This window comes from Aphelocoma coerulescens, chromosome 2, assembly GCF_041296385.1.
Source record: "Aphelocoma coerulescens isolate FSJ_1873_10779 chromosome 2, UR_Acoe_1.0, whole genome shotgun sequence".
Classification (NCBI taxonomy): Eukaryota; Metazoa; Chordata; class Aves; order Passeriformes; family Corvidae; genus Aphelocoma; species Aphelocoma coerulescens.
Genome location: NC_091015.1, coordinates 164,213,318 through 164,229,924, shown reverse-complemented (window position 1 = coordinate 164,229,924; position 16,607 = coordinate 164,213,318). Strand labels below are relative to the sequence as shown.

The window sequence follows — 16,607 nt, the reverse complement described above, 5'->3', positions numbered from 1 at the left end:
TTGTGGTTATTCCTGTCAATATCAGAGTGTGTTTGGTAGAGAATTAACCCAACTAACTTTAGAAAATAAGATTTTAAAGTAGTTTTGTAGTCAATGGAATTTTTCCCTGTGGTGAGGACCTTCAGAAGAGGAGTTTGGGTGACTGACACCAAGGAGCATTCCATGGGTGGTCCTGCATGAGGTGGTACTGCCTTCCCTGGGGATGTTTCTGAGTGCATCACACTCAGGAAGGAGTTTGCAGGGGTAGACTTTAGGGGCTTCTTTGAAATTTAATGTTGTAAATGATCTGGAGGAAAAATGAATATGAACTGCTCTTGGCAGTAGGGTTGCTACAAGGAACTGGCTAGAAAAAGGTTGTCCTCTTATCCTAGAAGAAGTAGTTGTTAATTTACACAGGCTTCCTGTCCCTAAATAGATTAGGATGAAGCAGGAGAGAGCCAAAATATTTAAACAGTGTTTAAATAAAAAATAAATCAGAATATATCTGTAAATGTCTCACTTCCAGGTTCTTCAGCTAAAATTGTGAAGCAAAACTAGCTCAGTATTAAAATGAGCAATCATCATTTTATGGTGATATATATGTATATATGTGAATATATATGCATATAGGACCTTTTTCCCATTAAATTTGCACCTCAGTACGCACTGAAGAAACAATGCGTCACTTGGACATGATTTTAAGGGCCTGATGTAGATACTGGATTTTTTTGAAAAGAGGCTTCCCAAATGTGAAGTAAATTAAGTTTTGCTGTCTGTGGAGAGTGGGTTTTGTCTCATTGAAGTCTTTGCCTTTTGTCTTTTTGAACATTCTTGAAAGAATTGAATTCACTGTACTTAATTGTGAGTGCCTAATTAAGACAGAGTTTATACATCTGTTTGGTGCAAACTTACTCTGTCATTAGTAAGAAAACATCTTCCAAGAGGATGGCAGAGACTTGCAGGGACTATAAGAGATGGATCCTGTCTTGGCAATACCTTGACGAGCCTAAAAATAGGTAGAGTGAATTCAGTCTTTGAATAATTAATAATAAATTTCTTCATCACTGGGAATAAATTATCTGTTTGTCTATAAATAAGGAGAGTTTCTCAAAGAACAGTGGTTTTTATGAGCAATGTTATTGATGTCTGGGTGAATAAATGCCTTCAAACTTCACATATATTGACATGTGCATAAATCAGCAGCAAAATTAGGTTAGGAAGAGCTGTTGGTGAGGCAGCGTGATCGAAACGATTCCGGTACCAGGTCCTGATTTAGAAGTCAGGCATCATCTCCTTTCCTTTGCTCTATGACTCATATTTATGAACGTAATCATATGTTAGCTGGAAAATCTGGAAAAACACTTACAAACTACAGTTTTGAGAGAGTAAGAAATGTAATTGTCCATAAACATAGAGATTGCTTGAAAGTGTAGAGACAGGGAGTTGGAAGCAGTGGCATCTTTGAAAGGAATTACAGCTGTGTAAGGAAACAGTGATTCTCCAATCCCATTACTTATGTGAAAAACAAACAAAAAAATTAAAGCAATATAACATTTAAAATGTTATTGTCATTCTGGAGTACAGACATTAGGAAAATCTGATTTATAACCAATTTATACTCTCCTGTGCAATGATGATTCAAGATTGCAAAAGAACTTTTTTGATGGAGTTATTTTTCTATAACTCAAAGCTCAGACTGAAATATTGGTAAGATTTAGTGTCCTTCCATAGTTCATACAGAGCAGTTTTAGTTTTCACTTTAAGTTTTCTTGTATTTTTCTTCTTAAACAGATCTATTAAATATATGCTTGTTGAAAAATAAAATATAAATATTTCAATTTCTTGACACCTCTGAAAGATAAAGAAAAACAGTTGTATTGAGCTTCATTTAATGTCAACACCACATCAATTGTGAATATGGTGTGATAGATCAGAGAAGTGCAAACATTTATATAGGAATTATTTGTAACTTTTTAGGTGGAGAGAAGCAATAGGAGACATACTTCTTGTCTCCTTTTATTATTTCTAATTTTTTTTGTAGACAGTAATACTGGTTCCCATAGCTTTTTCTCTTTAGTTTTTATAAGGCCATTGTCTGTACTTTATATATTTTCTCTTTTTAAATTTCTGTCCCCATCCATATAAATCAGTTACTTTCTCTTCATCTCCTTCTTCCAAACCAACTGCAAGGAATAAGACATTATTTGGTGCCTGAAAAGTTGCTTCTCTTTGGCCAAACTAACAGCCTTGAAGGCAAATAAACCAGTAACATGAAATTGTTTGGATTCTTGCCATTTCTCCTGGTTTTTCTGCCTTAAAATCTAAGGGAAATAAATGAACATCCTTATTCCTACCATTATATTTTATATGTTCCGTGCCTCTTTTCCTTTTTCATTTCTACATTACAGACTTCATGAAGACAATCTGTTCAGATGCCTTATGGAGATTATTTCAATGACACTTCATCTCTAGGGTCCTCTGGGAAGTTCTTTGCTGGAAAAAAACCCCACTGCCCCAAACCTGGTTTCATTCCATAACCTTGGCATTCCTCTTATATTAAGTTCTCACTCTAGGGAATAAGAGTTTAGCATCTAGAGAGTGGGTGTTACCCTAGGTTTTTTTGGGTTTCTTTTTTGTTTGAAGCTGTTAAGTTCAAATAGTCCCGGTAGCTTTTTTAAAGATCACAGGCTGGTTTGGGCTGGAAGGGACCTTCAAGATCATCTCATTCCAATCCCTCTGCCATGGGCAGGGACACCTTTCACTAGACCAGGTTGCTCCAAGCCCCATCCAGTCTGGCCTTGAACACTTCCAGGGATGGGGAATCCACAGCTTCTCTGGGCAACCTGTTCAGCAGCTATTCTGATGAACTTAATTGAATTGAAAAAGTATCACTACATCTCCTAAAAGTGAAAAGTTTAGAACTATGTCAATCCAAGATAGCTCTTTGTATTTTTGCCAGATTCTTTGGACTTCACATATAAAATAAAGAATGACATCTACAGCAGTTCTTTTCATTACAGTTTCGTTTCTGATAAACTTTTAGTTTAAACCATCCAAAGAAATAACAGTCTATTTTTCCTTGGTGTGATGTGTGGAAAATCAATTTTCATACCCCTCTCTGTGTACTTAGACATTGTTAGAACAACAGGACATACTATTGAAAGTAACAGATAAATTAATAAAATATCTAAGTTGACATTTAAATTTCTCCCTCATAAAACAGTTTTATAATTACAGTGCAAGGACATTCTTGCCATGGAATACTTTTGCAGGAGGGAGAACAGGAGGATTGCTCATAGACTTGGGAGAGCAGAGTTGTTCTGAACTGTCACTTAAACCATGGGGTGTTCTCCAAGTCCAGTGTGTCTTGCTTTACATCTCTTATGTTTCTTTAGCTGAAACCTACTTAGAAAACAAATAAAGTAATAAGGTTAGTGCTGTTATCACACAAATTTATGCCCAAGTTGCCTTTTCAGCTGTACCAAGGTGTCTTTTGAATATATTCAGTAGGCATTGTCTGTTCATTTGGAAAGAACATCACCATTTTATTTTAACATGTAAAAAAAAGAGGAGGAAGAGAAATCCTGTCAGCTGTTGCCTGAAGTGATTGTGCTTTTTCACTCATCATCCCTTTAAAAGAAGGGGCTGGGAGCAGGGGGAGGTTTGTGAGGTCTGGGGGGGTCTGAGGAGGTTCTGGGCCCCTGACACATTTGGGCTGTGTGGGGAGAGGGTCCCAGCAGAGGAGGGCAGAGGGCTGGAGCAGGATTTTGGAAAGGTCACCTTTAATATGCTCAGAACCAAAATGTGAGGAATTCCATGGGAAGCATCCATGGAGTGCTAGGATTTATTCAAGAACAGTTTCCCTAAGCACAAGAACAATCCATTCCCTACTGAGGGAAAGAAAGAAAGAAGGCAGACCACCCTGGCTTAACAATGAGCTTTTAGGCGTACTGAAAAAGCAAAAAAGCAGCATATCAGCTCTGGAAAGGCAGCCAAAGACTCACTGTAGTCTGCAGGAACCTTGCTTTGGAGCTTTTCAGGGGGTGTGACTCTAGCTGTGTGAATGCTGTGTAGCCAAAACGTGATACGTTGCTTTTTTCCTCAAATATATCCTCAAAGTTGGTTCTTTTGTGTATTACATTAGTTCGCATTCATATTTGCTCAGAGACAGAAAGTAAATTAATGTTGATCTGCTATTAAGGAGGAAAGAAAATTGGACTTCAGGTGTTTATTACCTCAAACGAGCATTCCCTGCCAGTAACTGAAGTGTACCTTTCATTTTGCAGACACTACAAGAAGCGCTGCCAGGGCCGGATGCGGAAGCACGTTGGAGACCTGTGTCTGCAGGCTGGAATGCTGCAGGATTCCTTGGTGCATTATCACATGGCAGTGGAACTGCTGCGCTCTGTCAATGACTTCCTGTGGCTTGGAGGTAGGGTTAAGTGGTGGTAGTTGCTAAACCCAAGTAAATCAAACTATCCTCTATCATTTCCTTAGGCATCGTGAAAAGTAGGAATGATTTTGGTGACCAACATCTGAATTTCAGGTGTGAGTAACAATTAAGTTGAAGCAAAAATTGGTTAATAAAGATATGAGAAAGGAATGTGTTTAGGAAAACCTAAACAGGATAAATTGTGTTACTGTAGTAAAGCATGTATTTAAAAATTGTGCCTGATTTTTTAACAATCCCTTGCAAAGTATTTGATTTCCTTCACTGGGTTGTACAGGTGTTTAAAAAATATTCCTATGGATGTCCAGTGTGGACTGTTAGGAAAAGATTTTTGCCTTTCCATCTACCAAAGCCAGAAGTGTTAAACTTCCACTGGCATGACTTCCCTTCATAGTATGTCCTAGGATTTGCTGTTTTTCCCTGCCTTTTCTCCATCCTTTCCTTTCCTTTTTTTCTGCTTTTTGTTATTTATTGGCTATACAAATGATCTTTGAGCACAATTTCTGCTTCTCAGTTTCACGCCCTTTCAGGACAATCACTGTTTCCAGTTCTGCTTTTAGCTTTCTCATTCTATGTGGAAACCCATTTATATTCCTAATGGCCCTGCAGGTTACATACTATGAAAACCTTAACACCTTTTGACCTCCCACTTCTTTCCTTCTACAATTCCATAAATTTAAATGGTCAGGATTCCTCAAATTATACTTAGAGGCCTCTAGAGGACTCTTCCAAACCAAATTATTTGATAAGTCTGTAAGTCTGATCTCCTGCTTATATCACATCCAGTTAAATCAGGTTGTTGAGGGACCTGTCCAGTTGAGTTTCAGGTATATTTAATGATGGAAGTTCTACAGTCTTTGAGCAACCTGTTCTAACATTTTGCTGGTTATAATTTCGAAAAACTCAACAACGAAACATAAATTAGTCCTACCTTAAAGCAGAACTGTCAGCTTGTGTTGACTCTCATCTGATCTCTGCACCTCTGAGAAGCACCTGCCTCCATCTCCTCTCTGCCTTCCCACTGGGTGTTTCAAAGGCAGCAGGGACATTGACGTTCAGCCTCTTGTTTAAGGCTGAGCAAGCCCAGTTCTCTCTGATTCTCATATTCTCTGCTTCAGGAACCCCAGTCCCCTGACCCTTTTGATGGCCTTCCACCAGCCTTGCTTTGGAATGAGGCTCCTGTCAGGCCCTATCTCCAGCCTGGAAAGTTCTCTCTGCAGTGAAGGCCTGCCCTACTGTTCCCCTCAATTTGGTATCACCCAGGAAGTTTCTGGGTGTGCTCTATGCAATCATCCAGGCAGTTAATGAAGGCATGAGTACTGTCCCCCTGAGGACACCACTGGTCACAGGCAGCCATTTGGCTGATCACAGTCCTATGAGTGTGGCTGTCCAGCCAATTTCCCACCTACCTTATAGGCCAGCTATCCCAATCTTCCCGATTTGGCTGCAAGCATTCTGTGGGAGAGCATGTCCAAAGATGTTTTGAAAGCCAAAATACACAACATCCACTGCTGTTCCTTTGTCCACTGAGCTTATCATCTCATTATAGGAGGCAGTGAGGTTGCCAAAGACTGACTTACCCTCAGTAACTCAATGTGTGCTGTTCCCAGACACCTTCTTTCACTTCATGTGCTTCTAGAAGGGTTTCTGTGTAGCCTCTCCAGGGAGCTGATGTTGATCTGTCTGTACTGGTACTTCCTTCTCGCAGATGACATTTCCCTTTTTCCAGCCATTAGAAACTTCCCGCAATGGGCATGAACCTGCTGGAGGTGATGAGAGAGTGGTCTCACCCTGGTCAGCTCTCTTGGCATCTTACCTGGTTTTGTGGAATTGCATCCAATTGGATTAAGTGCTTTTCATGTGAGCTTCCTCTACAGTGACAAGTTCTTACTCTTGCAGATTGTTTTAGTAGGGTTGGGGCAGTGGGAGTTCCGAGGGTGAACACAGAGGTGAAAAGCGCATTGAGTATCTCAGAATTTTCTGTGGCCTTTGTCATTAGACCTCCAGTTTCAGGTGTATTTTGTTTGTGCAAATGAACTTTATGAAGTGATACTTCACTTCTTGCAAATGTCTCTGCTAATCTGTTGGCTTTTTTTTCTTTTCCCTGCAGCTGCCCTTGAGGGGTTGTGCTCAGCATCCGTCATCTATCACTATCCGGGTGGCACTGGGGGTAAAGTTGGACCTCGCAGGGCTCAAGGAGGTTCTCTTTCTGCTGAGGCAGGCAACAGGCACAGGCCAGGTAAGGATGGCAATTCAGTTTCATTCTGTTTGCCACCACCGAACATCTGAAAACTTCTCCCTATTTCCTAACTCTGTAAAATTATGCAGATGACAGGATTAATCAGAGGAGGGACGTTGGGGGAAGAGTTGTTTGGGTTTTTTTTAAGATTTTTGCAATTACTTTTCTGTTTTGGTGTTAATGTTAACACATGTGCTTTGCATAGAATTGCAAAGCTTTTGATTTCTTCACCTGATTGTTAGTAGTGTCTGTGTTAGTTTGAATTTTGCTAGACGAGATGCAGACAGTTTTCATAAAATATGACGTGGCACAGCTGCATGTATTAAGAAAAATAAGTGGGGTACATTTTATTCATAGTTTTTTTGCTATTCTAAGGTCAACATGTAATAAATAAATAGATTTCATTAATGAAATGCCAATAAACTAGTGTAATTTTTAATGTTTAGTATACTTTTTCTAAACTCTTGGATTACAAAAGAGATGGCTGAGGAGAAACATGAGAGTTACCCGTAATACAGTGAACATTGTGGAAGAGGATGGGTAGGGATCGAAGGTTTAGTGTTTCTTCCAAAAGAACTGGAAGACATCAAACAGCTTGGCAGATGGCAAAGCAGATGAAAGGAATGACTCCTTATCCAGCCTATAGGTATGACATGGAACTCCTTGTCATTCAGAGTGGTGTGACAGGGGCAAGGCTGCTGCAGCTCCATGTCCCCAGGTCCAGGCAGACAGGAGGCTGAGCAGGCATTCCCAGCAGGCCTGGAGCAACACAGAGGGTACACACACACAGCCTCTGTCCAGGAGCTGGCCACTGGACTGCACCAGTTGCTGGCACCTTGACCCATGAGGCTGAGACCCAGAGCCCATTCCAGTTGTTGTTTCTTAGAGCAGCACACACACATGCACTCCCCTGTTTTTCCATGCTTGTTACCTACACTGCCTCAGTCCCTCCTTCTTCTTGTTTTTGGCTTGTCCCCTACACCCCAAAAGGAATCTTGTACAGTGCTAAGATGTTCTTTCCCTGTAATGAGCCCCATATCCCTGTAGGCAGTGACCCCCCCAGTCGGTAAGAGGATCCAGAGAGCTGCTTGTGTAACTGAGCTGCTGGGCTTCACAGTTCTGGTGGCTCTGATTTGGTTACTGGGGTTCAGCTGATGGTTACTGATCCTCTCTGCTCCTTTGTAGTTGTGCAGATCAGCCTGTCACATAACCTGACACTTGTAACATGCTGTTACGGCTCCTGAAAGTTTCTGTGGCTTCCAGAAGAGGCTGGGCTGGGGTAGGGAAGTGAAAACACATTGACTAGTGTGAGCTACAGGGCCTTTGGGCTAACCCAGCATAGCTGCTGCTTTGTATGTACTCACCCAGGACTGAAACATAGCTGGGTTTAAATGCTGGTGTAAAGTTCTTTTGAGTGAAATGTGGTCAAAATTAATTCCTTAATCTAAAGGAAGCAACCACCCATCTTACTCTTTTAGAAGTCCTAATCTAGTTGTCGTGGTTTGACGCTGGTTTGGCGCCAAGCACCACGAATAAAACGAAGTGAAATGAGGATTATTGAGGAAAATGGAAAAACTTCAAGGCAAAACAGGTCCACACTTAAACAGTTATAGTATAAAGAAGATTAATTACTAACAGAATTAAAAGTAAAAAGAAATAATAAGAAATTAAAGCAAACTCCCAGAACACCTTTCTCTTCCAGTACCTCCCTCTTTCCACCAACCCGCGCAAAGGACACAAACATGGAGTTGGGTCAGTGTTTAATTTCTTAAGAGTCTTTATGTTTTTGGAAAAGTTTCCTCTGCTGTGTCATGGGATTCATCCCATGGAAGATAGTTCTCTGCAAACTTCTTTAATGTGGTTTCAAACTTTCACAAACAAGAGTCTGCTCGAAATCTGCTGCAGTGAAAAAATATCCCTCCCATGAATCTTGCAGTCTTTCCACACTGCTAATCATGGGTCATAACAGTCATGGGGTTTCAGTCTCTTAAGGATGAGCTATTCCAGCCTGAAAGTAAAGGCTCTCTTCTCAATCTCTAGAAGTCTTTCACTGTATCTGTATACTCTGGCGTGAGTATTTTTCATGAACTACATGCAGATTTCTACATCCCCCCATGTACATCATCTTATGAATCACAGGGAAAACAAACTGTTGTATTATAGTCTTCACCACGGCTTGCAAGGAGAATTTTCAACTCTGGTGCTGGGAGCGCCTGCTCTCCTGCCCTTCCTTTACTGACCTTGGTTCCGCTATGTTGGCTTCATCTCACACGATCTCACTTTTCCTTTCCCTCTGACTTGGAAGAAAGCTGCTGCCTGTTAAGTTGCGGCTAAGAAGTTGATCTTGTTTCTTGTCCTGGCTCCGTGCTGGGGAAAAGTCGCCACGTCTCTCGTTGTCGGCTGCACGCTGTTTTTGCTCGGTTCGACACGAGCCGCGCTGGCTGCCTGGCAGGGGGCCGCGCTGCGCGGTTCCGGCTGCGCTGTCGTGTAAGGCTGGCCTCGGCTGCCTGCGGAGCTGGGACGGCTTCTCCCGGCGGCTTCGCCCCGCGCCGCCGCGCCAGGGGGACTCGGGCCCGCTCCGGGATGGGGTCCGGGGACCTCCCCCGTTCGCCACCCCGGAGTGGGGAAACAGGAACAAAAGGAACTGCCAGTGCTTGCTCTTTCTTTAAATATGTGAATCGCAGAGGCGGTACCAGCTTTTTCATTTGTTTAGCAACCTATGCATCGAACTAAATTTAAACTGAAAAGCGGAAAGAACTCCACTACTAAATAAGTAGTAAAGTAGGTATGCTTTATTCCAGCGCTGGGACGCACGGGGGATCGCTCCTCCAAAATCATGCATGCCGACAGCTGCATTCAGCTCGGTATTTATCGGGTTACAAGTTCCATATTCATTAAGTTTCCTAACAAACTTATACATATTCATCACCTAGCCCTGCCCAGCTTCGCTTCGTACTATAATGAACTCAAAAGTCATTTACATCCGCATAGCGCTTGCGCAGTGTTGTTTGGTGGTTGTGGTAGGGGTCTTCCAAGGGTCTTTTGATGAAGTCAGGGGAGTCTTCCTCGTCCTGAACTTTTCACCTTTCTTTCCTGCGCATGCTCTTTTATACCTTTGGCCTGGGTTTAAGCTTTGGCACTGGTTTGAGCTAGTTTTGGGATGAGGCAGGATGTCTGTCTGAGACATTCGCTGGTCTTATCAGTGGTCTCTTATCTTTTCTTCCTGCTCTGGTATGCTGACCAAGCTAGATGCATTGTTCCTGACAAACGAATTCTTCTGCTCCCATCCCCCTGATTCAAAACTACCACACTAGTAAACACCTGCTTTGTATTATCTTTATTAAGAACCGCGTGTGTTGAACCCACATAACTGTGACAGTAAAATTACCTTATTTTGGGACAGAATACTAATTTTTCATACAATATCTAGTCATGAAAATCCGTGCATTTGGTCCCATGACCTATGAATGCATTTTATATTGGTTATTATAATTTCACCTGGTTAGTGACCTTTGTCTACTTTTCAATGAATATTTAATAGGAGATGGTGCAATCTATTTGTTTGTCATGGGTACTCCTTGTTACTAAAGAAGGTAACAAGTCACAACTATCAGAATAATTGAATATATTTTGGATATATTATTACTGGGTCTCTTATTTAAGTTGAGACTTAAATCTCTCAAAGTCCTGTTTGCAAAATTGTTAGTGTAGTTGTATTTTATAAATGTTTTAGTTTCATATGACAAAATTTTTCAAAGGACTTTTCTGTGGAGAAAAACTGATCACAGGTTTTTTTTTTGTCATCCTCTGCAGATGAAAATATTACTTTGTGGCCCATTAGATATTGTTCCCTAACTCCAGTTATGATCTCTATGATTTTAGGTCTGCACTGCTGACCTCTCCCCTGCACAGCTGTTGCTGTGATGTCATTTTCTTACAAAGTTTTCTGAAAGTTTATTTTTATTACCTTTTCTTGTCTCTGCAGTGCTTTTCATTTAAAGTATTTTCAAACTGCACCTTTGGTTATAATCTGTTTCGCTGTAATTAATTTTGTGAGGACTGTTTAATCTGTGGAACAAATTCCACTGTATCTTTCTGTGGGATAAAGCCAGAATAAAAAGGGTTTCCAAATTCTGCACAAATCAAGAAATGCCACACTTGGAACTGACATTTGTGCCTAATTTTGAGGCATGTAGATGAGAGAGTTACCTGTAGTGCTTCCTCTTGTACCTGGAATCACACCTCTTCATGTGCCTGTACTTCAGCCTTCACAGGATGAAGTTTCCTGCCCAGATCCAGACAAGAGAAACATCTTCCTCTGGAATCCATTGTGATTTCCATCATTTGACATTTTTAGGCTACAGCACAGGACCTGGCTGCTCAGCAAATATGGTGTCTGCTTTATGTAGAAACAACTTTGGAAAGAGAAGCTCCAAAATACAAATGAGCTTCTGCTCTATACTGTGGCTGCCCATCCCTGGAAGTGTTCAAGGCCGGGTTGGATGGGGTTTTTGAGCAATCTGCTCTAGTGGAAGGTGCCCCTGGCCATGGACAGGGGTTTGAATCTTGATGGTCTTTAAGGTCCCTTCCCAAACCATTCTGTGATTCTGTGAAAAGGCAACTTTGACTTCTCAGATATCTAAACCTTTTAGTTTGCATGGGGACAGGTTTAGGCCATGTCCCCTCGAATTCCTGGATGTGTCTTTGCAGCCTTCAGTGTAAAGGAAGATTCTGAGTTGCCCGGTTCCTCCTGGCCAGGAAGTCTGGCTGTGGTCTGTCAGTTATGGGATTTGTATGTCAAACAAGAGGAGTCTGGTTTGCTTTATGCTTAGGTCACTGTCTGTTTTGGGTTTCTCTACTGGATTTTATTTGTTGGGAGTTCTAAGCTCTTGATTTTGTTGCCCGACCTTCATCTTTCCCCAGGCACAATTAGGACACTTGAGTGAAGCGTTGGTGTATCTTTGTGTCTATATCTAAATCTCTGCTTCACTTGTCTGGAATCCGAGCAAATCAACTGAAGGGAGGGCCTGTCTTGCTGATAAAATAATTGGTTTTGGCTGCTTAACCCTTGATATTAACAATTTTATTGCCATGTTTAACCAAAGGTTAGGGCAGCTAGGTGTTACATAACCTGATAATCTTAACTCTGCAATACTCTTGGCAACTCTTACATGGACAGTCTGGCTTATTGGGTTGACATGACTCAATTATTCAGAAGATTTGATGGAGTGAAATTAGTAACAATTAAAAGGGATAAAATTACTTGAAAATGTTATTCTAGAGTATTATGCAGATTAAATGAACCTCCCACAAGGAGATTTAAGTACTGTAGGTCCTGGCATTAAAATATACTAAGTGGACTGTGATGGGAACTTGCCAACTAAAATAATAAAGATAAAGGAAAAAAGGATATGGCTTTAAATTATACACTGAAAATTCTGAAATTCTTCTTAATGTATCTTAGAATTCATTGCAAGCTTATGGGACTTTTTACATTTATTTATTAACAAAATGAGATTTAACATATGGTGACTACTTGGTTATAATTGGTAGTCCTTCAAAATAGCAGTGATGATCCTGATAAATCTGATTATTTTGTTCAAGCCTGATGTTATAAAACATTATAAGAACTTACTTTGCTGGCTCTATTTAAGGCTGAAAAAAAATCATTTTTGTTCCTCCTTTTAGGGGCACAGGAAGTTCTCATTGATCCAGGTACATTATTTTCCTGCATGTTTCCAAAGTATTTTCTTCTATTACTTGATGTGTTTTGCAATTGTATAGATATTGCCACTTGCCAAAACTAGATTATAAATCTGGAGAAATTATAGAGACCGAAGGGTAACTGGCACAAAATAAATACTGTAGTTTGTGATTGTGTCTCCATAAATTCTAATCAACAGGATTTCTTTCCATGAGTAGTGAGGATTTTAAAATATTTTTGAAGTGACCAACCTGAATGGTCACATGTAGTCCTGTAGTGTCATGGTGCTGTCTCAGTCATCATGAACAAACATCTTTCACTTCCCTAAAACCACTGTTAATCTACAGATGTGCTTGGTCTGATTCCTTAAGGTTAATAACCATATGAAAAAAGTTGCCTTAGCATTTAAGTATTTAAAGAAACATTCTTTCTGCTCCCTCAGTATATTCAGAAATGTCTTTCACAGTAGTGCTGTCTGTTGAGAGTTAGGGCCAGCTCTGAAACATAGAGATTTTTTTTTACCATCTTAGCAGGGAAACCTCCTGGAGAAATAAATTACTGTATAATCCTAAATAAATTACAGTAAAACCCTACAGATTAAGCAACACGTAAGAAGGTATTGAGCCTTGCCAAACCTTTGATGTATTTTCACTTTTATTATGTTAACTCCTCAATAAAATCAAATTCTAGAAATAAATTTTTCATGTTCTTTCTAATACCCCAGATTTCCTTGGCTTCCATTTCACATTCTTATCCTTTATATAGACCCTTTCTGTCTCTTGCCTTCTTTCTTACGTAAGAAAACCAATTTCTTAGTGTTTTGTCTGAGCCTTTTCCCCCCTAAGGTGTGCTTTAGAAACACAGTTTTAAAGTAGAAGGAGGAACAGTTCAAAGATTAAAACTGTGTATTCAGATGTAGCCATAATATAGTTTTAGCAATCTATTACTTTATTCATGGTCTAAACACTCAGATAAATGCTAAAAATCATGAATATATTTGGTTTTTATTAAGTGAGAGATTATTTCCTTTCTTTCTAGGTAGGGCAAGTGTACTTCTGTATTCTATGTCAAACCTACAACATACCCTAGTTTGCTTTTTAGGTATTTAGCATTTGCCAAGAGTCATTGTGCTCATTTCTGACCTTGTTCTGTTCTAGGTGCTCTGACTTCCAACGGGATAAATGCAGATACCAGTGCTGAGATAGGACGTGCCAAGAACTGCCTTAGTCCTGAAGACATCATAGAAAAATATAAAGAAGCCATTTCTTACTATGGCAAGGTAATCCTGGTTATTTAAAAAAAAAAAAAAAATCACTGAGGTTCTTTTCGACAGTGAACTTCTGTGGCTTTGGTTTTGGAAGATCTTCTAAAGCATGGCAGTGAAGTTTGTAAAACAGTTTCCAGCTCTCCTGGAGGAATTTTTAGGTTTTTGTGCAAATGCTCAGAGCCTGATACGGTAAAGGAGCTTAATGTCTACATTCATAATAGGAAAAGAAAAAGAATTATTTTGTACTGTGAAAATAGAGGCTCAGTGTCCACATCAACAGTAAAGCTAACTTTAATTGTATTGCAGTTGAGTTATTTAACAACTTTTTTATTTCAGGTATTTTCAAGTATCTTTAGACTAAGCTTGTAAATATTTATTACAGGCATTTTCATGTCCATGTTGAAGGGAGACTCTCCAAATGAAACAGGTTCAGTTGTGTGCATGAGTTAATTTATGATCAGGAGCAATTAAAGGTGATAGTTCTGGGCATAGTGTCAGATAAATTTGAATTGTTCAATAAAACAGTAATTGTCAAGGATGCATTCAGCTTTTTAATGTTACCTTAAGGGTACCTTGCTCATCTAGAAAGACTATCATGTCTCTAGAAGTATAAAATTATTGGACTTTGTTGGGCTTAGGGCAGGATATTTATATTTTGTTTATTTATAATATGCACTATGCTCTCAACAAGTAATAACTGTGCTTCACTGCAGCTTCACTTGAAATAACAAAAAGCTTTGTGCCAGGACTGATTTATAACCCTGCAAGACGAGCACAGTTACCTTCTGTCTGTTCCAGACCTACAGACGGAGTAACTCCTTGCTATAATGCTGAGGAAGCAGCACTTTCTACATATTTCCTGTGTTCTCACTGAGCTGAGAAAACTTTTGTAGCACTTTCTAAAATAGATTCAATCTCCAGTGATTTGCTTTTGCCAATATAAATGCATGAGAGAGGAATATGTGACAGCTTTGCTGGCGTAACTCTTGCATTTTGTTATGAGCCTGCTTTCCCCCATTAGTTTTCAGATATAAATACCTGAAAAGAGCTTAACTTCAGCAGGAGGTGGACCAAATCAAATATCCAGTATCAGTGTTGTTTGAGGAAATCACCAGATCAGATTGTCTGGCTAGAAAATTGCCTGTTTGTCACCTGAGCACAAACAGTTCCGTGTGCATCTGCATTGTCTCTTCAGCTTCCTTAAGCAAGCTAAATCACTTAACAGTCGTTTTCAGCAAAGGTTTTGCAAACAGATACTGGAACACTCAGATTGGTTTCTAATTCTCTGGTCATCAGGAATATTGTTTTAACTAAAGAGAAAATGGATGCAGTAATAAAAATATTTGCACCGCGAAGGTAGAATTTATTTGCAGACCAATACCCACAACCAACCATTTATATGAGGTTATCTCAAAGGGTACCAGTATTCCCAGAGTTTCTCCTTGTCTGAACTTTCAGACTGAAGCTGTGCTGTGTCTCAAAGTAAGAGAAGTGAGTGAAGAGGCTGAAAATGGTTGTTTTGCATAATAATATTTTAGATGACACCTTAATTTTCACTTGGGCATATGTTGATAATTTAACACTGTAGTCATTAGCATTAAGGAATTGCTGGGTTTGGACGATATGACAGCTGATTTATGTGCTGAGCAGAAATGCTTATAAAATCTAACAGGTGCAATACTTCAATATTATTTTAATTTTCTCCCTCTCCAAGTACAAGAACGCTGGTGTGATTGAACTGGAAGCTTGCGTGAAGGCAGTGAGAGTCCTGGCAATACAGAAGAGGAGCATGGAAGCCTCTGAGTTTCTGCAAAATGCAGTTTATATCAACCTTCGGCAGGTCAGTTGCAAAGTCCAGTTATTTTTTTCTTTGTCATTCAGTAGAATTTACTGAAAGTTACTTAGACTCAGGAGACTCCAGTTTATTTTCTGTATCACTGCCTTCCTTCTGATGAGAGCTTGACTTCTGAGGATTTTCACATCTGTGAGTCTGGTTTGCAAGGTATTGACAGTTCATCTAAAAACATGAGAACTTAGTTTGAGATTAAAGATTCTCTTGCTTGTTCTCCCTTGTGAAGGTAAAAAAAAATCCCATAGTTGTTCTCTTGTGATGTTGTATTAGGGAAAAACAGCTGCGGGGGACTGATCCGTAGTGGATTTTTAAAATTTTCTTGATTGCATCTCCTTTAGTGAAACTGAACAAATCAGGAATGGCCTGTTGCAGAATGAGCTGAAGGGTCTGATTAGTGTTCTTAATCAACTGAATCTTTGTTGTGTAGTGCAAAGTCTTAATTAAGCCAAATCAGAAAGGAATTCAGGGGGGAAATCAGTGTTTGGAACTGTGGGGAAAGTGCTCAGTGTCACCACAAAACAACATTAACACTTGATCAGTGTCTCAAGCTTGGTGTCACTGCCCACAGAGAGACTGCTGTGTTTGAAAGGACTAATAAAAAGTTGTTAGGTTTCTTACTGATTTTTGCTCATTACATCTTGGTAAGATGAGCAGTTTAAGTCCACACCATTGACCTTATTAAGCCCAGGCGAGGATATCAAATTTATGAGGGGGGTAGAATACTTTCATTTGCAGAGAATCCTTTCTTTGGCATCAATTTTCTAACAAAGCATAAATGAGACATTATTTAATTGATAAGCTGTCATAAAACTCATCAATTTTGTTACAGAGTCCCTTAATTGCCATTATCCTTGTAGCGCTAAGTGCGTTTTCTTTGATTCTGTAACCTGTTTTTTTGCTGGCAGTTCTGCACCCTTTTTTGTTCACCTGTCCTGTTCTAGTGCTGTTATTTGTGTTGCCTGCAAACTCCAATATTGTTGTTTTTTCTTTTTCTGGAAGCAATTACTGCCATTGTTCTCCCTGATACCACTGTCATATTGCAACTTGCACTTTTTATCGGAAGAAAAATGTAAGACATAGTGTCTTGGTTTGAAAGGGAGGTGTCTGTCAAGGAAG

At 39.8% G+C, this 16,607-nt stretch overlaps 1 protein-coding gene across 5 annotated transcripts in view; it reads left to right on the top strand.

Moving 5' to 3' along the window:
* TRAPPC9 (trafficking protein particle complex subunit 9) overlaps positions 1-16,607 on the top strand; it is a 459,459-nt gene that overhangs the window by 7,221 nt on the left and 435,631 nt on the right. For 4 of the 5 annotated variants that reach the window (XM_069005533.1, XM_069005534.1, XM_069005536.1 and 1 more), the window contains exons 3-7: positions 4,266-4,411; positions 6,540-6,668; positions 12,357-12,383; positions 13,530-13,651; positions 15,354-15,479. In XM_069005533.1, the coding sequence (XP_068861634.1) occupies positions 4,266-4,411; positions 6,540-6,668; positions 12,357-12,383; positions 13,530-13,651; positions 15,354-15,479 (550 nt within the window). The remainder of the gene's footprint in view (positions 1-4,265; positions 4,412-6,539; positions 6,669-12,356; positions 12,384-13,529; positions 13,652-15,353; positions 15,480-16,607) is intronic. The other variant, XM_069005535.1, reaches the window with a different exon arrangement.